Source organism: Zalophus californianus, chromosome 9, assembly GCF_009762305.2.
Source record: "Zalophus californianus isolate mZalCal1 chromosome 9, mZalCal1.pri.v2, whole genome shotgun sequence".
NCBI lineage: Eukaryota > Metazoa > Chordata > Mammalia > Carnivora > Otariidae > Zalophus > Zalophus californianus.
The window spans coordinates 96,342,010-96,367,309 of record NC_045603.1 but is presented as its reverse complement, the minus strand read 5'-3'; the positions used below and the strand labels follow the sequence as shown (position 1 = coordinate 96,367,309).

The 25,300-nt window shown below is 43.1% G+C and overlaps 2 protein-coding genes across 2 annotated transcripts in view; one reads left to right on the top strand and one right to left on the bottom strand.

Moving 5' to 3' along the window:
• Window positions 1-692: 692 nt before the first annotated feature.
• On the bottom strand, window positions 693-1,087 carry LOC113921822 (non-histone chromosomal protein HMG-14-like). The gene has a single exon (XM_035729212.1). The coding sequence runs from the start codon at window positions 1,085-1,087 to the stop codon at window positions 785-787; it is 303 nt and encodes a 100-aa protein (XP_035585105.1). The 3' UTR covers window positions 693-784.
• Window positions 1,088-2,852: 1,765 nt separating this feature from the next.
• The window catches only part of A2ML1 (alpha-2-macroglobulin like 1), a 34,055-nt gene continuing 11,607 nt past the window's right edge, over window positions 2,853-25,300 (top strand). The window contains 24 exon segments of the mRNA XM_027594240.2: window positions 2,853-2,917; window positions 3,398-3,581; window positions 3,901-4,063; window positions 4,620-4,672; window positions 10,718-10,734; window positions 11,523-11,644; window positions 11,647-11,685; window positions 11,955-11,990; window positions 11,993-12,029; window positions 12,520-12,646; window positions 14,026-14,140; window positions 16,915-17,020; window positions 17,089-17,135; window positions 17,138-17,166; window positions 17,728-17,856; window positions 19,113-19,259; window positions 19,656-19,756; window positions 20,444-20,672; window positions 20,803-20,929; window positions 22,218-22,339; window positions 23,155-23,206; window positions 23,571-23,654; window positions 25,066-25,100; window positions 25,102-25,243. Coding sequence (XP_027450041.2) covers window positions 2,853-2,917; window positions 3,398-3,581; window positions 3,901-4,063; window positions 4,620-4,672; window positions 10,718-10,734; window positions 11,523-11,644; window positions 11,647-11,685; window positions 11,955-11,990; window positions 11,993-12,029; window positions 12,520-12,646; window positions 14,026-14,140; window positions 16,915-17,020; window positions 17,089-17,135; window positions 17,138-17,166; window positions 17,728-17,856; window positions 19,113-19,259; window positions 19,656-19,756; window positions 20,444-20,672; window positions 20,803-20,929; window positions 22,218-22,339; window positions 23,155-23,206; window positions 23,571-23,654; window positions 25,066-25,100; window positions 25,102-25,243 — 2,308 coding nt within the window.

Genomic DNA, 25,300 nt, shown 5'->3' with positions numbered 1-25,300 from the left:
TTTGCTTTTTTAGAGACAGAGTGTGCATGTGAATGTGGAAGTGGGGGGTGGGTGAGAGGCAGAGGGAGAGAGAGAATCTTTTTTTTTTAAAGATTTTATTTATTTATTTATGGACTTGGTCCATAAATGGACTACCATGACCAAGATGTTACAGAGTGCCCAAGAATTCTGACCGGGAGAGCCAAGATCTGGGAGTGGTTTTCTTTAGGAAACAATTCTACCAAAAAGAACATGGGAATAGAAGTAATTTAAAATACTCAAGACACATTAAATTCACAACTGACTCCAAATTGCCATTTAGTATGCTTGGTATTATAGGATATAAAAACTACCCCATCAATGGAATGTTGAGCTGACCCCAAGACAATCAAAGCCTCCCACATTCAATATCCCACTATTTCCTGGTTGTACCAAAAAATAAACAACCAGCAAATGATTTCACCTCTTGGGCACCTGGGTGGCTCAGTTGGTTAAGCCACTGCCTTCGGCTCAGGTCATGATCCTGGAGTCTCGGGATCGAGTCCCGCTGACCCTCATCCCTCTTGTGCTCTCTATCTCTCATTCTCTCTCTCTCAAATAAATAAATGAAATCTTTAAAAAAAAAGATTTCACCTCTTAAGAAAAAGCATTTACACTGAAAAAATGGGATGAGGTGGGATTCCCTCCTTAAAAATGTTTCTAGAGCTACTAAAAAACTTGCATTTACAAAATAGTTGATAAAAATATTCCTCTGGGTTGTACAAGAAGGGCGACAGGGACCACTGATAAGACATGGTTTATGGTATTAATCAGACTTGGCTTCTTTCTCTCCTGCTTCATCGGAGGCTGGACTCTCCTCATTTTTAATTTCTCCGTTTTCTGCAGGTAAGTCTTTCGTTTCTTGGTTAGCCATTTCAGCCTGTTTTCCGTTTGCTCCCCTTTGCCCCTTTGTTTGCACTTTTTTGTCTGAAGATTTATCCTTTCCTGCCGCCTTTTTTGGCTTCGTTTCTACTTTTGCAGGAGCAGGTTTAGCTGACAACCTCGCGGACCTCCTCCTGGTCTCCTCCTTCGCCGCCCACTCGGCGGAGCTGACCTTCCTCTTGGGCATAGTGGCGGCGGGGCGGGCGTGTGCCGGGTGACTGCGGGCCGGGGCGCGCCCAGAGCCTTCGCGAAGCTGGGCTGCCTGGCCGCTGCCACTCCTCCCGCGGCCCGAGCTGCTGCTACCCGCCGCGGCGGCGGTGGGAGAACCGGATGGAGAAAATCCTTTTTCAGAAATTTCTCTTGAGGGGCGCCTGGGTGGCTCAGTCGTTAAGCGTCTGCCTTCAGCTCAGGTCATGATCCCGGGGTCCTGGGATCGAGCCCCGCACTGGGCTCCCTGCTCCGCGGGAAGCCTGCTTCTCCCTCTACCCCTGCTTGTGTTCCCTCTCTCGCTGTTTCTCTGTCAAATAAATAAATTTAAAAAAAAAAAATTTCTCTTGACTTAGATGAGAAATTTCTGTCTCTTGGGATCATAGAGCTGGAAGGATTCCCAGCTCCTTCTTCACTACCTGAAGGAAATCCTGTGCACAGTGGGACTGAAAGAGTGGGAGAAAGGAGTCCTCACAGCATCAGTGCCTAATTTCAGGCCATAACGGTTCCAGTTTCTCTAGTTCCTTTGGTTCTTCATGTCTGATCCACCCGTTACCAAAAATTCTTTCTTGTTTAAGTTGGTTTGATTTGGGTTGTTCTTTGCTCCAGAAAGTATCCTCACTAATTTATACCCCAGGTAGCATTCAAGTCTTGCCCTTATAAAGAATACAGTGAAGAAACTTAGGGTTGATATGTCTTTTGCATACATACATGCTCTCTTTCCTCATTAGGAAACATTTCCAATATAGGAGGTGCTGGGTCATAGAAATCTGAAAGTTTTTTTTTTTTAAAGATTTTATTTATTTATTTGACAGAGAGAGACATAGCAAGAGCAGGAACACAAGCAGGGGGAGTGGGAGAGGGAGAAGCAGGCTTCCTGCAGAGCGGGGAGCCTGATGTGGGGCTCGATCCCAGGACCCTGGGATCATGACCTGAGCCGAAGGCAGACGCTTAACAACTGAGCCACCCAGGCGCCCTGAAAGGGTTTTGATGTGTGTGAAATTGCCTTCAGAAAGGTCGTCCATTTATACTTTTATAAGGAGTGTATATGTCTCTATTTTCACATAGTCACAAGAATATTGAGTAGTATTAATTTTTTAAATTCCCAACTAGATAAAAGACATACTGCTTTTCTTTTTCTTTTTTTTAAATTTTATTTATTTATTTGACACACAGAGAGAGAGAGATCACAAGTAGGCAGACAGGCCAGCAGAGGGAGAGGGAGAAGCAGGCTCCCTGCCGAGCATGGAGCCGGATGAGGGGCTCCATCCCAGGATGCTGGGATCATGACCTGAGCCAAAGGCAGACTGTTAACCGACTGAGCCACCCAGGTGCCCCAATATACTGCTTTTCTATTGATAACTGTTCCCATACTTGTGTTCCCAAGTATGTCTTAATAATAAAAAGAGAACAAAGATCAAATGGATTGAAATTTCGAATGAAACCAGAAAAAAAGGAGGAGTCCAAATTTGTTCTGACAGCATTACCGCTGTGAATACTCAACCCTGGGTTTTCCCCCAAAATAGGTATTAAGGACTGGCTGAGCCAGTATGAATGTTTCAGGGAGAAATAAATTTGAGGAAGCGAACAGAAGTCCTACCCAGGGTTACCACCTTAGCCTGAGGCTCCAGTAGGTGATTGGCTAGAGCATTAATCAAAGCTCCACACCCTGTGTGGTTTATATATATGTTATAGCAGGGACGCAGGCTTCTGGTTCCTGCTCTTGGGGAATCTCACCCACAAGGATGTGGACTCAGCTCCTTCTAGGAATATTGACTCTATCACCAGCCATTGCAGAAAAATATCTCCCGTAAGTGCTTGGTGTCAGAGTTGATTTAGGGCAGGTGGCTTGTCTATTTTTCTCAAATGTAAATATGGGAGAGAAGAGATAACCTCTGATTTATTTTAATTTCCTTCTCATCTGTTCCTTCTTTGGTTCTATTTCTCCTTTACCCAGAGAGAAAGGCAGAGGCACTGAAAGGAAGTTTTCAGAAAAAAAAGAGGGGGCGACTCCTCATACCCTGAAAATAGAATCATTTTCCTTCCTGGTACCCTAGGTGTAGGTTCTCAGTGATGGCCTCCTAATTGTGGTTGGTTTAAGGATGTACACAGCTTAAGGCTGAGTTATTTGTTACTCATCTGCTTCTCCATTATAGAAAATAAGGTTCATAAAGGCAGGGAATCAGTCTGTTTAATTCACTGCTATATGCTGAGTGCTTAGGAGAGGGCTTAATTTTTCACTGAATGAATGAATCATTACTGACCTGAAATCCTTTTGCTTCCTTAATAGAAACTCTCTGGTGACAGTACCAGCCCAGCTTAACTTCCCCTCTACCCAGAAAGTTTGTTTGGCTCTGCGCCCGGGGTTTCATGATGTAAAATTCACTATTACTCCGGACACCCAGGACAAGACCCAGAAGTTGCTAGAAACCTCTGAATCGAAGAAAAGGCACTTGCAGTGCATCTCCTTTCTGGTAAGCACAGATTCAACCCCAACTTTTCTCCCTTCCTTTCTTATCCTCCTTCCTAGGCACTTAGGTAATCTACTCTTGTCACAGTCTTCAAACCTGTCTCCCCTAAACCTAAACTCAACTCCTGGCCCTAACGCATTCATAGTTTCCTTGACCTTGGCTTTCTTCTTTTAGTTTTTGACTAATCTCTGAATATGGTTTCCCTTCTTCTTCCTGGCAACTTGTTTCATGGCCCTACCCTTGCTACCCCCCATCTAACTCAGTTGGTTCCATTCCCCAAAATCCTACTCCTCCACAGAGCTAGTTCCCTTCTCTTGTTCAGGTACCACCTCCTGCTGGTGGCACAGAAGAAGTGGCTACAATCTGGGTGTCAGCGACCGGAAGTAATATCAGCTTGGAGGAGAAGAGAAAGGTTCTAATTCAGAGGCAGGGGAATGGCGTCTTTATACAAACTGACAAACCTGTCTACAACCCAGGGCAGGAAGGTAAGAGATGCACAGATGGGATTCGACAAAAGACAGGGCAAACCACTGCAAATATTCAGAAAGAGGGGCTTTGTGGTTTGGTGGGAGGTCTATGGAACAAGGCAGGAGGGAGGAAGGGTCACAGGTGTTGAAGACACGCTGTGTTACATAAGCAGGAGTAAGTGGGTGGAGTTGCTAGTATGTGTGTGTATCTGTAACAAAAGTACACATTTATTCCTGGGATGGAATTTTGCAAGTTTAACTGGGCTGCTGTGGACCAGCTGCTTGGATGTGAATAAAAGCATCAAGGGCATTTGGCTTGAGCCCCTGGTATTTGTACTTGGTGCCTTCTTCCTTAGAAGGGCATTCCATTCTAACGTTTCCAAGTCAGGAGCTGTGAAGAGAAACCCTTTGGGGGCTTTGATTTCTCTCCCAGACTCAGTTTTTTTTTTTTTTTTTAAGTAAAACCTGTTGGAATTTTGCTGACTCAGAAGTATGTGTGGGGAAGTAGAAAAGGTGGAAGAAAGATTCAGCGAGGGGAAAATCCCCTTTGACAATGCCACCCGTTCTGTTCTAGTGCACTTCCGCATTGTCACCCTGAACAGCAGCTTTGTTCCAGTGAATGACAAGGTGAGAATTTAGTTGATAAGAGGGAAAGGGAGAGGAGTAGGGCAGACTGAGAGAGAGTAGGCAAAAGGAGAAGAGATTCTTTCTAAAAGTGTGATGAGGTGAAGTCCTCTGAGTTGCATAATGTCTGTGCTAGCCTCAAGGTATAAGTCTAAACCCTCCTTGTCCCATCTCCTAAAAACAGGCAGCATGCCCCATTCTCAGGGGGATAGCTGAGAACATCCATTAGGTTAACATTCCTGAGAAATGCTCATATTGAAAGGGTTTTTAAAGGGCACCTGGGTGACTCAGTCGGTTAAGCGTCTGCCTTCGGTTCAGGTCATGATCCCAGGGTCCTGGGATCGAGCCCCACATCGGGCTCCTTGCTCAGGAGGGAGTCTGCTTCTCCCTCTCTCACTCCCCCTGCTTGTGTTCCCTCTCTCACTGTGTCTCTCTCTGTCAAATAAATAGAATCTTAAAAAAAAAAAAAAGTACATTACGTGCCAAAGGTAAAAAGGTGGCAACATTTGGCGATTACTTAAATGCTCCTTGAACAGCTCAATCCCTGGAATCCTAAGCCTTATGGTACGTTTGATCTCAATTTAGGGCTTGTGTCGTTTTTTACATTTCTGAAACACTTACCTCTCGGAATCCCTGTTGCGTTCTTTCTCCTTCAGTCACAGCCCAGGATACATACTGTGTCATGAAGCTTTTAAAGAGAATGACAGGGCAAGCATTATTTTTATTTCCCTCTCCATGTTCTCAGAGCTTGTTTCCTTTCCCTATACAGACAGTGAAGCGATCAGCTTATTGATTAGTAGCTTCCTCCACCACTACTTTCTTCCCCAATTTAGAATTCTTTTCAGTTGCTCCTTCCTATCACCTATACCTTTTTTCATCAATCTGGCTTAATATTGCTGACTTTCTCAACAGACTCTTAATCCCAGAGCTGAAAGGAGGAAGTGCTAGGGGCGAGCGTGACCGCCACAGCCAAGCGTTAGTTCAGACTCTATCGCCCCCTGAAGGTGGATCTCAGTAGCTACCCTTGTTACACTATCTTTGCTCTGCTCAGATTAGACCCCATTACTGAGAGTTGTTCAGATTTCCAACCTTATTCTCTATTTCTGTTGTAAAATTACACCTCCTCTTCACATCGTCTCTTTAGCCATCCCCCCACTCCAAGTTCCAACTTGAAACACAGAAAATTTGAAACTCCAGTTTGAAACACTGAGATAAACGGAAGGAATTTTACTAAGAAACTGAGGGACAAAAATTGTGAGGTTACAGAGCACAATATTTTATCCTTAAGCAACTGAAGTATACTTGAGATTAACTGAGCCTCTCTGGGTTGGTTGCTACACCATTTATTCAGAAATCTCAGCCTGCTTCCAGTTGGAAATGCTATCTTCCTAGCATTGTTGAACACTTGGTTTTTTCTGGAGCCTACTTCTGGATAATTGGTGTCCTCCCTGCTTCTTGACTCTCTGTGTGAGAAAAGTACTTTGTCATCTGAGATGTGTTCTTTTTCTGTACTTTTTAGCAATCCATAGTAGTCTCATTTTTGTCTCCTTATTGTCTGTATAGCTCTGGTTTGTAAAAAATCCTGTCTCCCCCTTGATCCTGAGGGAAAGCAGGATGTGCAACCCCAAAATGGGCCACTTTGCCACGTGGATTATTTTGAGCTGAAGGCAGTGAAGAGCCAAAATACTCAGGAAAAATATTTTACCTCTCCTTTAACTGACTAAAAGAACTTATACAGTGGGGGAGGCACTGGGTGGCCCAGTCAGTGGAACGTCTGACTCTTGATCTTGGCTCAGGTCATATTTCAGGGTCGTGAAATCGAGCCCTACTTTGGGCTCCATGCTCAGCATGGAGTCTGCTTGAGATTCTTTCTTTCCCCCTCCCCCTGCTCATGCTCTCTGTCTCTCTCTAAAATAAATAAATAAAATCTTAAAAAAAAAAAGGAACTTATATGGGGGCATGACCCAGTTACCAGATATAACTTTTTTATCTAAAAGATTTATCTGCATGGTAGGGCAAACGTTTGATTACCAACCATCTGCTCTTCTGATCTTCCTGTGAATTGTCCTATTTCCCGCTGAAGCCCCAGGCCCCTATTTCTCATTCCTTAGCTCAATTGCCTGGCTGCCTTTGAGTCTCATTGTCTTTGTGGGGCTCCCAAATGTATGTAATTAAATTTTTCTCCTGTTAATCCATCTTATGTCAATTTAATTATTAGACCAGCCAAAAAACCTAGAAGGATAGAAGGGAAAATTTTCTGTTCCTATAATCCTTATCTCTCATTTTTTGGCTTTTCTGAAGAATTGCCATTATCCTGGATATCAAGGTTGATAGTTGTATTTAGTGATGCTCTGCTTGTCTTCACTGGTTGACATCACGTGGTACTTGGTTCAAGAATCAAAGGCAAGCACCATCTTGATTTCATTCCCTTTTCCTTCCAAGTGAGATCCAGTTCTTGTACCGTCTCTGAGACCCCTATATTTAAATTCCAGCTTTCAATCCCATTTAGTTTTTAAGTGTATATAATACTAACTGGAATGCCCTGAGTTCAGTAAGTGTACAGTCTCTCATCAGAGTCTTAATTGTATTAACATTTTAGACATTCTCTCTTTTTTAAGATTTATTTGAGAGAGAGAGGTGGCAGGGGTAGAGGGAGAAGGAGCGAGAATCTGAAGCAGACTCTGCAATGAGCGTAGAGTCTGATTCGAGGCTTGGTCTCATGACACTGAGATCCTGACCTGAGCCAAAACCAAGAGTTAGTGCCTTAACCGACTGCACCACCCAGACGCCCCTAACATTTTAGACATTCTAATTACCAATTTCCTTAGCTATGATTTTGTACACTTCTAACAATTGCAATTTGAAAAAATCAAAAGATCTTATACAAACAACACAATAAAAAGATAATTTTCTCAAAGATTATCTGGTGCGGTCATTTTGTTCTCGACTTTTTATTACAAGAATTTTCAAGGACGCCTGGGTGGCTCAGTTAAGCATCTGCTTTTGGCTCAGGTCATGATCCCAAGGTCCTAGGATCGAGTTCCGCATCGGGCTCCCTGCTCAGCGGGGAGTCTGCTTCTCCCTCTGCCTGCTGCTCCCCCTGCTTGTGCTTTCTCTCTCTCTCAGACAAATAAATAAATTAATTAAAAAAAAAAGAATTTTCAAACATAACATTCATTATGTTTCATTTTGCCATACTCATTTTAATCGATATTTTTTCTTTTTTTTCTGAATCATTTAAAAGTAAGTTGCAGACATCTTAACATGTTACTCCTGAACACTTTAGCACGTATCTTTTTAAAAGTAGATCTTAGGGGCGCCTGGGTGGCTCAGTCGTTAAGCATCTGCCTTTGGCTCAGGTCATGATCTCAGGGTCCTGGGATCGAGTCCCACATCGGGCTCCCTGCTCAGCGGGAATTCCGCCTGCTTCTCCTTCTCCCACTCCCCCTGCTTGTGTTCCCTCTCTCACTGTGTCTCTCTCTCTCTTAAATAAGTAAAAAAAAAATGATAATAATAAAATAAAAGTAGATCTTAGGGGCACCTGGCTGGCTCAATCAGTGGAGGGTGCGACTCTTGATCTTGGTGTTGTGAGTTTGAGCCATATGGTGGTGTAGAGATTACTTAAAATCAAAATCTTTAAAAAGAATAAAGAAAAGTTCCATCTTAAACGATCATGGTATCATTATCAAACCTAAGAAAATTAACAATAATCATTTAATATCATTTAATACCCAGTCTTAAATCAGGTTTTTTCAAATGAGTTTGAGGGTTTTTTTTTCAAACTAGGATCTGATCAAATTCATGCATTACATTTGCTTATGCCTTTTAAATTTCTCTTAATTTAAAATAATCTTAATTTTTCATTTTTGACTTTTTTTTTCTTTTGAGAGAGAGAGAGAAAAAGTGATCAGGCTAAATGACTTGTAGAATGTCCCCATTCCAGAATATGACATTGACTTTTGAGGAAGCGTAGTTGTCTTACAGAATACTCAACATTCTTGATTTGTCTGATTATTTCTTTATTTGTGTAGTCTAACTTGTTTCCCTATCGTAGTAGGGAAGTAGTTCTGAGGTCTTAATTAGATTTAAGCTAAACATTTTTGGCAAAAATATTTATTAGGCAATGCTATGAATCTCCAGTGTACTCTTCAGGAGACACATAATGTCAGGTTGTCCCATTATTAGTGATGATGAGTTTGATTACTTGCTTAAGGTGGTGACAGCCTAATAATTTCTCCAGTGTAAAGGTATGTCTTCTTTAAAAAAATTTTTAAACTTATTTAAATTTTTATTTTTTTTTCAGTATTTATTTTAGAGTGAGGGAGCATGAGCTGGGGGAGAGGCAGGGGAAGAGGGAGATGCGGACTCCCTGCTGAGCATGGAGCCCGATGTGGGGCTCTATCCCAGGACCTTGGGATCATGACCTGAGCCAAAGGCAGACACTTAACCGACTGAGCCACCCAGGCGCTCCTAAGTTTTTTTATTTATTTAATGTAAGTTCTATGCCCAACATGGGGCTTGAACTCACAACCTGGAGATCAAGAGTCCCATGCTCTACTGACTGAGCCAGCCAGGTGCCTCCGTCTTCTTTTTTTCTAATTAGCAAGTAATTTTGGTGACACTTTGGCGCCTAGCCCAATAACCTGTTCACCACTAACCTTTTGGTTTTAACATGCATTTTCTTGAAGTCCTTTGATAGAACTCTTTTTTTTTATTTTTTTAAATTTTTTAAAGATTTCATTTATTTATTTGACAGAGAGACAGACAGAGAGAGAGCACAAGCAGGGGGAGCAGCAGAGGGAGAGGGAGAAGCAGGCTCTCTGCTGAGCAGGGAGCCGGATGTGGGGCTGGATCCCTAGGACCCTGGAATCATGACCTGAGCCACATGCAGATGCTTAACTGACCGAGGCACCCAGGCGCCCTGATGTAACTCTTTTAAACAAAATATATTTTAGAAATTAAATGTTACGATGTTGCCAGTGACATTCAGACAGCAGAGGAGGAGTCAAGGAGATAATTGGCTCCCAAGAAGAAGTTTTTCTGTTTGTTTGTTTTTTTATGATTTTTTTAAAGGTTTTATTTATTTATTTGACAGAGAGACAGCGAGAGCAGGAACACAAGCAGGGGTAGTGGGAGAGGGAGAAGCAGGCTTCCTGACGAGCAGGGATGTGGGACTCGATCCCAGGACCCTGGGATCATGACCTGAGCTGAAGGCAGACGCTTCATGACTGAGCCACCCAGGCACCCTCCCAAGACGAGGTTTAAACATCGGGGAGCTTCCAGATGTTAAAACTTTCTTTTAAGGCATGTTGTGGTAGAACTCAGCCCCAGAGCACTAAGGGACGCTGAAGGGTCTGAGGCTTCATTTCTTTTTTTTGTTTGTTTGTTTAAGATTTTATTTATTTATTTGACAGAGAAACAGCGAGAGAGGGAACACAAGCAGGGGGAGTGGGAGAGGGAGAAGCAAGCCTCCCACTGAGCAGGAGCCCGATGCGGGGCTCGATCCCACGACCCTTGGATCATGACCTGAGCTGAAGGCAGATGCTTAACGACTGAGCCACCCAGGTGCCCCCGAAGCTTCGTTTCTTCAAATGTTCTGGAGACTGGCAATCCCTTTGAAGAAATTTATTCTCTCTCCTCCCCTAGCAAATAAGCTTTTACTCCATTGTTACCCTGATGAGGGCACAAAAGAGCCATTTAGGAAGAAGAAATGGGCAACAGAGAAAGAAAGAAGCCCTTGTGAACTTTCTGCTTTCAGCCCATCCTTATTGCTTATCCTGCTTTAACCCACATCACCTGGGGGCGCCTGGGTGGCTCAGTTGGTTAAGTGACTGCCTTCGGCTCAGGTCATGATCCTGGATCCCGGTATCGAGTCCCGCATCGGGCTTCCTGCTCAGCGGGGAGTCTGCTTCTCCCTCTGACCCCTTTCCCTCTCGTGCTTTCTATCTCTTATTCTCTCTTAAATAAATAAATAAAATCTTAAAAAAAAAAGGGACAAAGCTGAAATATTTAAAAAAAAACCCCACATTATCTAATTTTTTTTTTCAGTACTCCATGGTGGAGCGGCAGGTAAGTCGAAGTTTCCTTTTCTTTTCTGTCAGTTGTGGAAAAGGGGAAATGAATTTGGTGCTAAACCTTGAAGCCCCAGAAACAACTCAATCTTGGCGCAGAGCCCGAGACTCTGCCCAAGTACTGAGCACCCAGAGCTCACCCAAGCTGCGCCTGTTCTCCTGCCTGCGCCCCCCACCCTCTCAGTCCTGAGGCTCTGTAGAGGACATCACTCCGCTGCAACTAGCCCTCCCCCTCTGAATCCTCTGACTTCTCTGCGCCATGCCGGTTCATCCAGGCTTGGCTCTGTCCTCTTACTCTAGTGACTATTTTCATAGACACTCAGCTGTTGAATATGACACAAATACCTGTGGGAAGTGCTAAGAATGAAAGGGACTAGAAGAATGAATGCCCCACAGCAACCCTTCCATTGTTCTGTTAGATTATCTTTTGGGTATCTTGTGATAAAGTCCTTCAGCATTGCCCCTAAATAGGTACCAAGAATAAACACTCTTTGTAAAGGACATATGAAAGCCCACTTTCTGAAACTGGTGATAATCCCTTTGAGGACTCAGTCTGATTATTTGAATCCACAAAGATGCTTTTCATCCCAAGTGGGGTTGGACCTATAGGAAAATTTATTTCATTTAGTAATAAAGAAAATTATAAATGAAACAAGGAGCTGTTCTTCCTGGATACAGACCACGGGGGTCGTGAGCAATGAGTGGGATTTTTTTACCTGCGCTTTGTGTCTTTACCTGCTTTTTTGCAGTGCATAGTGAGAAACAGGCCTGTACCTCATGAGTTTCATTACAAATAGCAACAGGATTGCACAGTGGCTGGAGGTGGTGCCTGAGCAAGGCATTGTAGACCTGTCCTTCCATTTGGCACCAGAGGCAACGCTGGGAACCTATACAGTAGAAGTGGCTGGGGCACGACCTTTGGCACCTTCAGTGTGGAAGAATAGGGTAGGTGGGAGAATTAGTAGGTCAACGTGTTGGACATAATCTTGTCCCCAGATCAGCAAAGGTAAAGTAAAATCTATGGGAAGGGATTTTTTTTATTCATTTTCAAATCCATGCTAAACCAGCCAATAGCTTCAGGAGCATTTTTGCCTTCATAATCCCCCTTAATTTAATTAATTTAAATATGGCTGTTCTTATACCCCTCTGTCCACTACCTGTATGATCAAATCCTCTTCCTCTTCCCTTCCTGTTTCTGTTTCCACTCTATCCAGTGTTGCCGAAGTTTAAGGTGGACGTGATAGAGCCCAAGCAGTGGAAGAATCCTTCTTAGTGAAAATCTGTTGTAGGTAAGAACAAAGCTCTGGATCTGGTGGAGAGTAAAGCTATATTGAGAAGCGTGACATCGGAGTGTCATGGGGAGAGAGATTATGGAGGCAGTAGTGAAAACTTAGATATTTTATGTGGTCCAGAGTCACGACTTCTCCAAGAACACATTTTCTAATTGTGTCTCTACCCTTACTTTGCACCACTCGCTCGCTCAATCAGCATTATTGATTCAGTGTCCACCTTATGCAGAACACAGTACTGAGTCCCATGGAGAGATAGGAGTAAGGACAATGAAAAACACGGCCTCTGTCCTTCCGATGGTACTTATTGTGTAGTGGCAATATTATAAGGCTTTGAGTAAAACAGGGAAGTGAACAAGACTAATGAAGGATTGTTAGTACTTTGAGAAGTTGGAGTAGGGGAAAGAAGGGACAGTGGTGTTTTGGAAGAGGAGGGTTGGATCTCAAGTGCAATCTCCCAACTCTGACTTCTCATGCTTTTCTGGGTTAGGTACACCTACGGAAAGCCCATGCTAGGGGTAGCCCAGGTATCGGTGTGTCAAAAGGCATATACTTACCATTTTCCAGAGGCAGAATGGGAACAGCTACCTCACAAATGCAGGAACCTTTCTGGACAGGTGAGTAAATAGGATGTAGAAAAGGAACCTTATTCATATGTCCTAATGAGTAACTAAGTACCTATATAAAAAAGTGGTAAAGGAATTTAAGAAACAAAACATGAACATAGGGGGAAAAAAAGAGAGAGGCTCTTAACTATAGAAAACAAACTAAGGGTTGCAGGAGAGGAGAGGGGTGGGGGGATGGGTTAAATGGGTGATGGGCATTAAGGAGGGCACGTGATGTAATGAGCACTGGGTGTTATATGTAAGTGATGAATCACAAAATTCTATTATTGAAACTAATATTACACTCTATGTTAACTGAAATTTAAATAAAAACTTAAAAAAGAAAAAAAATACATTGAAAGGTGGTAAAAATAAAAAGTGGCAAAAAGCCCAAAGTAGGGGTGCCTGGGTGGCTCAGTTGGTTGGGCGACTGCCTTCGGCTCAGGTCATGATCCTGGAGTCCTGGGATTGAGTCCCGCATCGGGCTCCCTGCTCAGCAGGGAGTCTGCCTCTCCGTCTGACCTTCTTCCCTCTCGTGCTCTTTCTCTACCATTCTCTCTCTCAATAAATAAATAAAAATCTTTAAAAAAAAAAGCCCAAAGTAGAATCATTTCATACAATTATTGCCCCAGTTCCAAAGAACAAAGCAATCTTCTTTATTCTAAACAGATGAAGTCTTATTTATTTATTTATTTATTTATTTTCTTTTTAAAGATTTTATTTATTTATTTGACAGAGAGAGAGACAGTGAGAGAGGGAACACAAGCAGGGGGAGTGGGAGAGGGAGAAGCAGAGCAGAGAGCCTGATGTGGGGCTCGATCCCAGGACCCTGGGATCATGACCTGAGCTGAAGGCAGCTGCTTAACAACTGAGCCACGCAGGCATCCCTTTATTTTTATTTTTTTTTAAAGATTTTGTTTATCTATTTGACACAGAGAGAGAAAGAGAAAGCACAAGCAGGGAGCGGGAGAGGGAGGAGCAGATCCCCCACTGCCGAGCAGGGAGCCCAATGCGGGGACTCGATCCCAGGAGCCTGGGATCATGACCTGAGCCGAAGGCAGACAGCTAACCGACTGAGCCACCCAGGTGCCCCAGATGGAAGTCTTTTTTAGAATCTGCCTTGGAGTCAAGAAATTAACCTAAATCCTTGGGAGATACAACTTTCCTGCCCTGCAGTTGGTTCTTTTCCCTCCTCTCATATCTTGGACCTTCAAAGTTGTTTCATGATTGTGTATGTGCAGGTGTATACTCTATTGTTATAGGAGAGTTTTTCTGTCTTCAAGGTAGAGAAACTAAAGCACGGAGATAAGAATTTCTTTTGATAGTACGTTATGAAACGGGAGTAAAAGTTAGATTATTCATCCTCTCTTTCTCCCTGATTGCTTCACTAGACTGACAAAGCAGGATGCTTCTCCACTTCTGTGGACATGTCCACCTTCAACCTCACTGGTTACATGTACAGCCACACCATCAATATTGTGGCTACTGTGGTGGAGGAAGGAACAGGTAAGTGGGATAGTCCTTGGTTCCTTTAAAAAGAGAAAGGGGCGCCTGGGTGCCTCAGTCATTGGGCGTCTGCCTTCGGCTCAGGTCACGATCCCAAGGTGCTGGGATCGAGTCCCACATCAGGTTCCCTGCTCAGCGGGAAGCCTGCTTCTCCCTCTCCCGCTCCCCCTGCTTGTGTTCCCTCTCTCGCTATGTCTCTTTCTGTCAAATAAACAAATAAAATCTTTAAAAAAGAAAGGAAAGAAAAGAGAAAGGAGAAGTGCTGTTCTAGGGATAAACTTACTCAGAGGACTCAAGACTGACCCTCACTAGTGTTTGGGAATGACTCTGTTCCTAGTTCACAGTCAAAGGGAAATGTCAGATTCCAACCTGTCATCTGTTCCTAGTTCCCCAAAAGGTTGGGGAGGAGGAGTTTGTGTGGATCTTTGGCCAGAAATATGTTCAGCTTCATACTTCCAGTAGCACCGTCCTTTCAGGGATTTTTTGTTAAACATGAAGATGAGGATATCAGGTATTTCAGTTGTCATACATTTGGTTACCCTCTGCAGGGGTAGAAGCCAATACCACTCAGGATATCAACATTTCTTCACAAGTGGGATCAATAACCTTTGAAGACACCAAAAATTTTTATTACCCCAATTTCCCCTTCAGTGGGAAGGTATGTTGAAACATATCTCTACACAAAAAATGCTTAACCATCCACTGTTGCCTTCTTCTTGTAGACATATAATAATGGCTAATTTAGTGTCGTTCTAAGTACAGGTATTTACTTATTGAATCTTTACAACTATCTAATGAGGTAGAAACTATTATTGGCCCCATTTTACAGATGAGGAGACTGAGGCACAGAGAGGTTAAGTAATTTTCCAAAAGTTATACAGCTAGTAAGTAGTAACTAGGATCAAACCCAGGCAGCCTGCATCCAGAGTATATACTCTTAATTCCTTATGCTGTGCTGCTCTTAATCTCACATGAGATGGGCTTTGAGTATTAATGTGACTTTATTGCCTTTCCCAATGCCAAGGGCTCATAATCTAATGTTCAAATCTTTGAATTTTAGACCTGCAAGGTATGTAGAGAAATCACCTAGTGTGGCTCCTCAGCTAAGCAAGATTAATGTTAAACTTTCCTTGACAGAGGGCCATTCATAGCTCCTTAAGCAGTTTCTTCAGAGATTTTAAAAATTCCTTTGTGTCTTCTTTCTTTCTTTTAAAAAGAAAAAAAAAAAACCCACCACATTTATTTATTTAAGTAATCTCTACATCCGATGTGGGGCTTGAACTCAGACCCCCAGATCAAGAGGTGCATGCTTTCCCAACTGAGCCAGCCAGGCTCCACTTGTGTCTTCTTTCCCATACTTAACAATCTCTCCATCTTTTTTAACTTCCAAATAACTGCTCCACACAATAACCTTGTATATTTTTAGATCCATTTAGAACCATCCTTAGTCATCTTTTCTCTAGACCAAGAGTGATCCAGATTTTCTTAAAGCCTAAGGATTATACAATTTGTGAGTGGAAGGGGACTCTGTTTAAAAAAATTAAAGCAAAATAACGTACAGAGAGCCTTGGAAGGGGCCTATGTAAATGAAGGGTCCTAAAGCTTCATTAGCTACATGGCAAATCTACTTCTGCTTCAGGCTGAGCTACTTCTGTTTGTTTCTCATTTCCTCATAGATATTAGTTTCCAATGCTTGAATCAAATTTACCTGTTTCTGGACTCTTTCCTGAAATGTATTCTTAGAATTTATCACCTCACTTTACCTCTTACTTGAACCTACTCCAAACCTAACTCTAATGCCCCAGTAACCTTCATTCCCCAGATAAGAGTTAGGGGCCATGAGGGCTCCCTTCTCAAGAATCATTCAGTATTTCTGGTGATATATGGCATAAATGGAACCATCCACCAGACCCTAACTACTGACAATGATGGCCTTGCTCCCTTTAAGCTGGATACAGTTAATTGGAATGGGGGAGATATTTCTCTGGAGGTAAGGCTTCCCTGAGGGAAAACTTCAAACTTTTCCTGTTTTTCTCCCCTCCTCCCTCATTTGTAATTCTATCTACATCACTCACCAGTCCTGCTTCCCAGTTGACAAAAGTTTGTTTTGTTTTGTTTTTAAAGATTTATTTCTTTATTTATGGGGGAGGGGCAGAGGGAGAGGGAGAGAGAATCTCACACAAACTCGCTGCAGAGCACAGAGCCCGACATAGAGCTTAATCCCAGGACCCTGAGATCATGACCTGAGCCAAAACCAAGAGTAGGATGCTCAACCAACTGAGACACCCAGGTGCCCCAGGGTTTTTTTGGTTTTAAATACCAATCTAATAATCAATCTAATATCGATCTAATCTAATAATCAATCTAAATATCAATCAATCAGGCAGGGGCAGGGAAATAAGAAGATCATATTGAAGTGGATGTCATTATTGTATTTAAGTCTTCAGTATGTTTTGTTGAAATCTATCTCCCATTGTTTAAAAAGTCATGCTGGGAAATTGTATATTTTATAAAGCTATTCTTTCTTTCTAGTTTTTGTCTCAAACTTTCTATGTTATTCTGTGCTACGCTGTTCACTTTTTCCAGTTGTACCGCAAGAGAGGAGTTCTAAAAGGGCTAGACTTTACAAAAAAAAAAAAAAAAGATCAGTATAAAAGTGAAGAAATGGGCTTGAATACCAGAGTTGGGGCACATTGGCTGATGATCCAAATTACATTGTTTCCCCTTCTCTCCAGGCTGACCTGATCCCTAAGTTGTACTTTTCCCTTCCACAGGTTTCCTTTGGCTTCTCACCTCCCCAGCAGCTTCCAGGAGCAGATGTGGAAGTACAGCTACACAGGCAGCTCTTGGGTCCCTGCGTGCAGTCCGGGCTGTGGATGAGTGTCTTACTACTTAGGCCTGGGTCCCTGCGTGCAGTCCGGGCTGTGGATGAGTGTCTTACTACTTAGGCCTGGGTCCCTGTGTGCAGTCCGGGCTGTGGATGAGTGTCTTACTACGTAGGCCAGAGACAGCTGAGCAACAATTCTGTGAGGAGTCTGCTAATGGGGTGGGAAGAGGGAGTTGACAGAGAAGACATTTTGACTGAATATAAAAGATGGGTTTCAGGGAGTGGGAAAGAAAGTCTGAGGGAAATAATGCACCACCATAAGGTGGTAGAAAAGCTGATGTGGAAATGAAGGTCAAATGACCGTATGAGAAAGGCATGGATCATGTGGACATAGAGGTAGGAAATTTGTAATAGGAGATAATTATTGAAAAAGGTGAGAAAGAGATCAAAATTTAGAAAGTAGGTAAGGGATGGGGTGCCTGGATGGCTCAGGTTGTTGAGCGTCTGACTCTTGATCTCAGCTCAGGTCTTGGTCTCGGGGTTGTGAGTTCAAGCCCCACATTGGAGCCCAGCGTGGAGCCTACTTTAAAAAAAAAAAAAAAGTAGGAAGAGATTATGATGGAATAAATATAGGAAGAATTCTGGAGTAATGAAGAGAAATAATACAAGAGCAGTGAACTGTGACACCAGAATCTGAGTGAAGTTTCTCAACTGATTTCACTGTGTTAATAGTTTATTTCCTTTTCCACTCCTATTTCAGGTCTATAGGATGTTCTCATTCTGGTATGGTCACTATCAGGTGGCTGAATATGATGAGTGTCCAATGTCTGGCTCCTGGGATGCTCCTCAGCCCCTCTCAATTATGTGGAGGCCTTGGTTCTCTGAAGGCATGCACCTTTTCCATTTTTGCCAGGTAGATGTTCTTACCCATTTTGTTCTTATAGAAACAATGGTGGTGGGGTGGAGGGTGAAGGAAAGTCCATATCTAAAAAAAGCAGAGAGACTCATGTGGGCACTGAAGAGATAAAATCTTGGAAGAAACTCCTGATATGTGAGGTAGCCTCTCTTGTTCCTTACGCTTGAAGAAGGGGCCCAGTTGCCTGATTGCACTGGAAGAGAGCCACTGTGGGAGGTGGTGTGCAGCCTCTTTCTGTCCCTGATAAAACTGATTTCCATGGAATGAGCCAAGAAGGAAAAATGAGGAAAGGTAGACCAGAGCTCTCTTACTATTATTATAAATAGTACTACATGAGTAGAAATTGAGTACTTTATGAGTAGAAGTGGGGATGCTGTGGCCCAAGGCTGACCAGGAAGTCTCTGAAGTCAGGAACCATGTCTTGTTTATCTTTCTATTCTAATGACTGATCCTTCATAATACTCAACGTATTTTTGTTGAATTAACTGAGCTGATATGGTTCCTGCCCTCAGAAAGTTCAGTCTAAATTGAACAATAATGGCACAGTGACTAATATTTGGGAGAAGCGTTAAACATATTTGACAATGAAATAAGTTGGAATACTATTCAGCCATAAAAAAAAGAATGAAATCTTGCCATTTGCAACAACATGGATGGATCCTGAGGGCATTATGCTTTGTGAGATAAGACAGAGAAAGACAGATGCTCTATGACCTCACTTATACATGGAATCTACAAAACAATGACAAGAGTAAAACCAAGCTCATAGGTACACAGAACATTGTGGTGGTTGCCAGAGGCAGGGGGTGGGGATGGGCAAAATGAGTGAAGGTTGTCAAAAGGTACAGACATCCAGTTATAAGATAAATAAGTCCTGGGGATGTAATAGACAGCGTGGTGACAGCATGGTTGACGTTGTATTGCATATTTGCAAGTTGCTAAAGAGTAGATCTTAAAACTTATCATCCCAAGAAAAAAAATTTTTGTAACTACGTATGGTGATGAATGTTAACTAGACTTACTATGGTGATCATTTTGCAAAGTATATATTTAAAAAAATTGAAGGCCTTTCACATTAGCTGACAGAAGCAAACAAAACCTTGGTGGCTGAGTATTGGGTAGTAACCACCAGTCTCACAATTAATAGGAAAAGAATGTCTTGGTTCAGTCCTTTGAGGGTGGAATTCCTAGGCAGTTGCCCTGGTAGTAAGGGAGGGGACCACCCTAACACTTCACTCTCTGGTTTCTTTGGTGCCTCTCACGGCATGGGCCTGAAAATACTGTCCAATGCCAAAATTAAGAAGCCAGTAGATTGCAGTCAACAGTCTCTAAAATACAGCATTGCAATATCTGGAGGTGAGCTACCTGGGTGGCTTGTGGATTCTCTGAGATGTTTAAATCATGGAACTCTGAAAACTTACTCTTTGCCTCCTATTTCTGCACTGAGCCTCTAGCCTCAGAATGGCAATGGGTTGTGGGTCATAGATGCAGGCAGCCGGATCTCTCTCCCTGGGGAGAACTTTTGAAGCCTGAAGCCCTTACCTATTCATCCCCTGGCCCAGCCCCCTCATCTGTCACTTCCCCCTGATGGCCTTATGACTAGTCAGTTCCTCAGTGGTCTTCCTCCTTGTCTCTGACTGGATGTTCTCTGTTTCCCTCTAAATTTCTTGGTAGTAGTCCCTCTGCCTCAATTTGTCTTACAACGGAAGTCTTCTGTTTTCCCCCCAATTCCCTTATTCTTGCTCTCCTTAGTAAATTATGGTATTGGTGAGGAGAGTTTTGAGTCATCATCATCTTCATCACTTCAGTCAGAGAACTCTCAGGTCCGCCAATACTTCCTGGAGACTTGGCTCTGGGATCTGTTTCCTACTGGGTAAGTGATGCCTCAAAGGTACAGCAAGATTGTACAGTGGGAGAGTCAGCAGAAAACTCAGACTCAGATAATTTCTAATGAATCTAAGTCTCAAGCCAAGAGAGTTTAATGGGGACATGGGAACTTGCTTCTTTCCCTGAATTCTGAGGCAATCATAGGCAATCCCTCAAAATGAACTCACATGTCTCCACATTTACACAGTGCAGACAGTGCATTTGGAGTCCAGGTCCAAGAGACGTAAAGACATGTGTTGACCTCAGTTCCTGCCCACTGCTTACCTGCTCATTTTGACAAGCCAGAGGAATGACAAGGCTCCTCTCACCTCAAGGCTCATGTGTCCAGCAGGAACATGAAAAGATGCTCAACATCACTAATCATCAGAGAAATGCAAATCAAAACCCCTCCCAGATTCAGAGGGCACTGGCCTCTTTCAGATATGTTTATACACGGGCCCCCCCCACTCTCATTCACCCCCTCACATCCTCAGACACCCCCCCTCTCCCATATTCATACATCCTTGCTCACCTGAACGTTCACACTCTGAGATTTGCATGTTCCTCAGTTCAGTTGCCTTTTTACCCCGCCCCCCACAACAACAGCAACAAATGACTTCTGTAGGTAAATTTATAGCTTAAATCACAATGTTCTCCTGCTCTGTGCCTCACCTGAGTTCTTGTGTTCTCACAGTGACTCTGGGAGGGAGGCTGTCCATGTCACCGTTCCTGACACCATCACCGAGTGGAAGGCCATGACTTTCTGTACCTCCCAGTCCAGAGGCTTTGGTCTTTCACCTACTGTTGGACTGACTGCTTTCAAGCCATTTTTTGTTGAACTGACACTCCCTTACTCGGTAGTTTGTGGGGAATCCTTTCGCCTTACTGTGACCATCTTCAGTTATCTGAAGGACTGCGTCAGGGTAAGAGTTGGGGATGCAGGAAGCAGATGCCCCTGGGAAAGAGATGGGATGTGTCTCCACCCCCACATTTTCCTAAGCCTCTGTGTGTTGTTTCCTGTACTCAGATCCTTTATTTCTTAAATATCTGCAGGTTCAGACTAACCTGGGTACATCAGATAAGTACCAGGTGGAATCATGGACAGATTCTCGGAGCTCCAGCTATCTCTGTGCTGATGAAGCAAAAAGCTATCACTGGAATATCACAGCTACCAAATTGGGTAAGAGAAGGAAGCGATAGAGGAGCAGGGAAAGCATAGAGCAAAAGCTCAGTGATTGAGAACTTTATCCTTTCCTCTCCTACATTTGCTTTGTTCTCTCATTCTTTCTCATTTTATTTGCCTCCGCTCTTTGATGACCAAAAAATTATCCAAACTAAACAATTTTGAGTGTGAAAAGGGGAGCTTTTAATATTTATGCCAGGACAAGGGATATATATAGTCATGTTACTCATCAAATAGTTACTGTGGGACAGCTGCTATTCTAACTGCTCGACATGTGGTAACTCATTTAGTCATCACAAAAACCCTGAGATGTCATTTGCTCTTAGGATAAAACCCTGGTAACTTAAAGTATGGTCTTCAGATGTATGGTTATCTACTGCTGCTTAATTAATCACCCTAAAACTTAGAGGCTTGGGACATCTGGGTGGCTCAGTCAGTTAAGTGTCTGCCTTTGGCTCAGGTCAGATCTTGGGCTTCCAGGATGGAGCCTTGCTCATGCTCTCTCTCTAAGAAATAAATAAAATCTTAAAAAAACCAACCCCAAAACCAACAACTTACAGGCTTAAAAGAACAAAACATTTATGATCACCCAGTTTCCATGGGCCAGTAATCTAGGTGCAGAGTGCAACAGGGTGCCTCTGGCTCAATGTCTGTCATGAAATACCAGTCATGCTGTCAGCAGGGCTGTGTTCTCATCTAGAGACTTGACTGGGAGAGGATCCACTTCCACGGTCCTCCCAAAGCCTCTGTACCTCACAGGCTGCAGTTCTGGGCCTCAGCTGTGGGCTAGTGGCCTCCCTCAGTATCTCATCACATGAATCTTTCCACTGGGCTGCCTCAGGACAGGACAGCTGCCTTCCTGCTAAGCAAGTGGCCCAAGAGAAAGCATGCACCCGAGACAGAAGCTATAGTCTTTTTTATAATCTAGTCCCAGAAGTGGCATCTCATTGCTTCTGCCCTATCCTCTTAGAAACAAGTCGCTTAGTCCAGCCCACACTCTGACAGGAGCTTACACAACAGTGTAAATATTGGGATGCAGGGATCATCAGGGGCCCTTAGAGGCTGCCTACCACACTGGACCAGTATTACTGACATCACCTGGAAATTTGTTAGAAATGTGAATATAGGCCCCACCGCAGAAGTACTGACTCAGTTTGTATTCTAACAAGATCTGCAGGTCTTTGCATGTTGTTAAGTTTAAGAAGCACTGGTCTAGAGGGGAAGAGACCTCATTGGTACCTCTGGCAGTAGGGCTAATGCCTTCCTTTCCCCTTCTTTCTTGCAGGTCATGTGAACTTTACCGTCACTACTAAGATTCTGGACAGCAATGAACTCTGTGAGGGGCAGAAGGGGTTCGTTCCAGCAAAGGGCCAGAGTGACACACTCATCAAACCATTTCTGGTCAAGGTGAGTTTTCTTTTCCTTCCCTTCCCTTCCCTTCCCTTCCCTTCTCTCTCTCTCTCTCTCTCTCTCTTTCTCTCTCTTTCTTTCTCTCTTTCTTTCTCTCTTTCTTTCTTTCTTTCTTTCCTTTCTTTCTTTCTCTCTCTCTCTCTTTCTTTCTCTCTCTCTCTCTCTTTCTTTCTTTCTTTCTTTCTTTCTTTCTTTCTTTCTTTCTTTCTTTCTTTCTTTCTTTCTTTCTTTCTTTTTTTTGTGAGTTTTCTGCAGGCCTACCTTCAGAGGTAGAGATAGCAGTCACCCCAGGGATGTTCTGTGTACGTCTAGCCACACGGTTAGTCTTTCACAGCTGTCTGACTCCAACTTCAGTCAGGTAACTCACCTTCTCACTTTCCTTCTTCTGTAGCCCCTTTCTGCCCTTAATTATTGGCTTAACCCATTCCAATGCTCTATGAAAGTGCCTGATACAGTACCTGGTACACTCAGTGAATGTTAGTTTCTCTTATTAAAGTCTCTAATATCATCATTAACTGCTTTTTTATCCCATTATGAACCCCATTGTCGATCCTGCCTCTTAGGAATTTCCTAAACTTGTCCTTAGCTCTAGCCCTTGCTCAGAAAGAATTTTACTGATAGGCCCATTCCTGCATTGAAGTGGAGTTCTCCTGAGCTTCTAAGAGAAGCTCTGTTCTCTCCATTTCTGAGAAGCCCTGAGGACACAGGGAGGGCCCCTTCTCCCCGTTTCCCTTCCCCTTCCTATTGCTTCAGTGCCATCTGCCCTGACATTCATCTGCATTGTTTCCACCCTTTGTCTCTCTTCATGTCAGCCTGAGGGAGTCCTTGTGGAGAAGACATACAGCTCCTTGCTTTGCCCAAAAGGTGGGTGAATGCAGAGAGGGGTTGGTGCTGAGAATCCCTATCGGCAACAGGAGATTTTTGTAGGCCAGGTGAGGAATACGTAGCAAAGAAGGGGTAGGAGAGAGTCTGGGGTGCTATCCCCTAATAGGGCCAATTAGCTGAGAGACAGGATGAAGAATAAAAAACCTACAACACGATTATGGGTTTTTTGGGACTTTATTTTCAGCAGAGAACACTATGAACAGGTTAAAAAAATTTTGCCTCCAACCCACAGAAAGCACTGGGTACAGAAAACCCTGGATTATAGAAAGTTTTTCTATGGTTTGGACTTGAACTCACAGTATGTCCACCTTCTCTACTTTCTCCTTTTCTCTGCCTCTCACAGGACAAGTGGCTTCAGAGTCCATCTCCCTAGAGATCCCTGTGGATGTTGTTCCTGATTCAAGCAAGGCTTATGTTACGGTTCTGGGTAAATAGCCAGAGATTCTTGCTCAAAAGAAAAAAAGTGGGGCTGAAATCTGCCAAAACATGGAGTGGATTGGGGCCTGTGGACCTATCTGAAGGAAGTCGTGTTAGATTAGAAGTGACAGAAGAGCTTATTTTATATAGTCGGCAAATATACCCTGTAGGTAACAGTACATGTGGGATTAGATGTATATGATAGTTAAAAACAGGAGTCTGGACAGGAGGAAGTTAAAGATCAGTGAAGTTTCGTGCGTATTTAGGTTCAGGTGGTCTATAAATTGAGTGGAGGAGAAACACAGTGTTTGTAGCAGCCATTTAAAAAATGAGGAATTTATGTGTTTGAGTATAGTTAGGGAAGATAAAACCATATTTACACAGATAGGACACTTCACTCCTCTGGGCAAGGAGAGGGATTGAGTAGAAAAGCCTGAGCTTGAAAATCATACCAAATTGGGTTGGGATCCAAGTTGTGCCATTCGATAACCACGTGACCTTTAATAAATAAGTGAACAATTCTGATGCTTTTTTCCCCCTTCTGCAAGACACCTAATGATAACCTACCTCTCAGGATTGGTGTAAAAATTAAATATAAAGTTTCCACCATAATATCTAGCAGATAGTAGGAGCCCTGGACGAGTTAGATTATTTCTTTATTCTTATCCCCTACCAAGATCCCTTCCAGGTTAAAATTTCTCTATTTGGACTGTATTTGATTCATACTTGTCATATATCACTCATCTTATTGTAGTATAGCTCACTGTCTACGTCTGTCTTTCACACTGCCTTGTGGGCTCCTTGAGGATAAGGGCCATGTCTTTTTTTACTTCTGGTCCCAGTACAGTTCCTGCCAAATAGTTGACCTTCAGTACGTATTTATAGATTTGAGTTTAACTTGATGGCTAAAGTGCAGATCTTAATGGGTCACTTATGTCAGACTTACTGGTTTATAAAATAAATATATGGATGGGTCAGTAGCCAGGTGGCAGGATTGTGGTGCTTTGGAAGATAATGTATTTATAAGCAGCGGAGGACTTAGAGATTGAGTCTAAGTATTGCAGGTTTTGTTAGGTCACTCACCAGCCCCAGTGACATGTCTTCTTAAAAGTCCTGAACTGCCTTAGGTAGCCTATGTACCTCTCTGTGTACTCTAGCACCTTGTACGAACCCAGTATTATAGTGCTATATTGTAATTGTTTATAATGAATTTTACTTGCAGTGTTCTGTCATTGTTTGCCCCTCTGATTATGATCCTTTGAGGTAAAGACTGTATTTGACTTATTGTCTCCCAGGCACAGTGTGGGTACTCAACTAAATGGTTGCTGATACATGTTTGTTAAATGAATGACAGTAACTCACAAGGGCTCCTTCTTTCTTCTCTCTACCATCATCACTCTCTCTCTCCTTTTGGATCTCAGGAGACGTTATGGGCACAGCCCTGCAGAACCTAGAACAATCTGGTACAGATGCCAAACGGCTGTGGGGAGCAGAACATGGTCTTGTTTGCTCCCATAATCTACGTCTTGCAGTACCTGGAGAAGGCAAGGCTGCTCACTGAGGAAATCAGGTCTCGGGCAGTGGGTTTCCTGAAGCTAGGTGAGTGGGTTCAATCTTTTCTTCTTGGACACGTTCTCTAGAGCCTAATGATAGTTT

Coding starts and splice junctions, on each gene's coding strand:
- LOC113921822 (XM_035729212.1), bottom strand. CDS start 1,087: ATGCCCAAGAGGAAGGTCAGCTCCGCCGAGTGGGCGGCGAAGGAGGAG.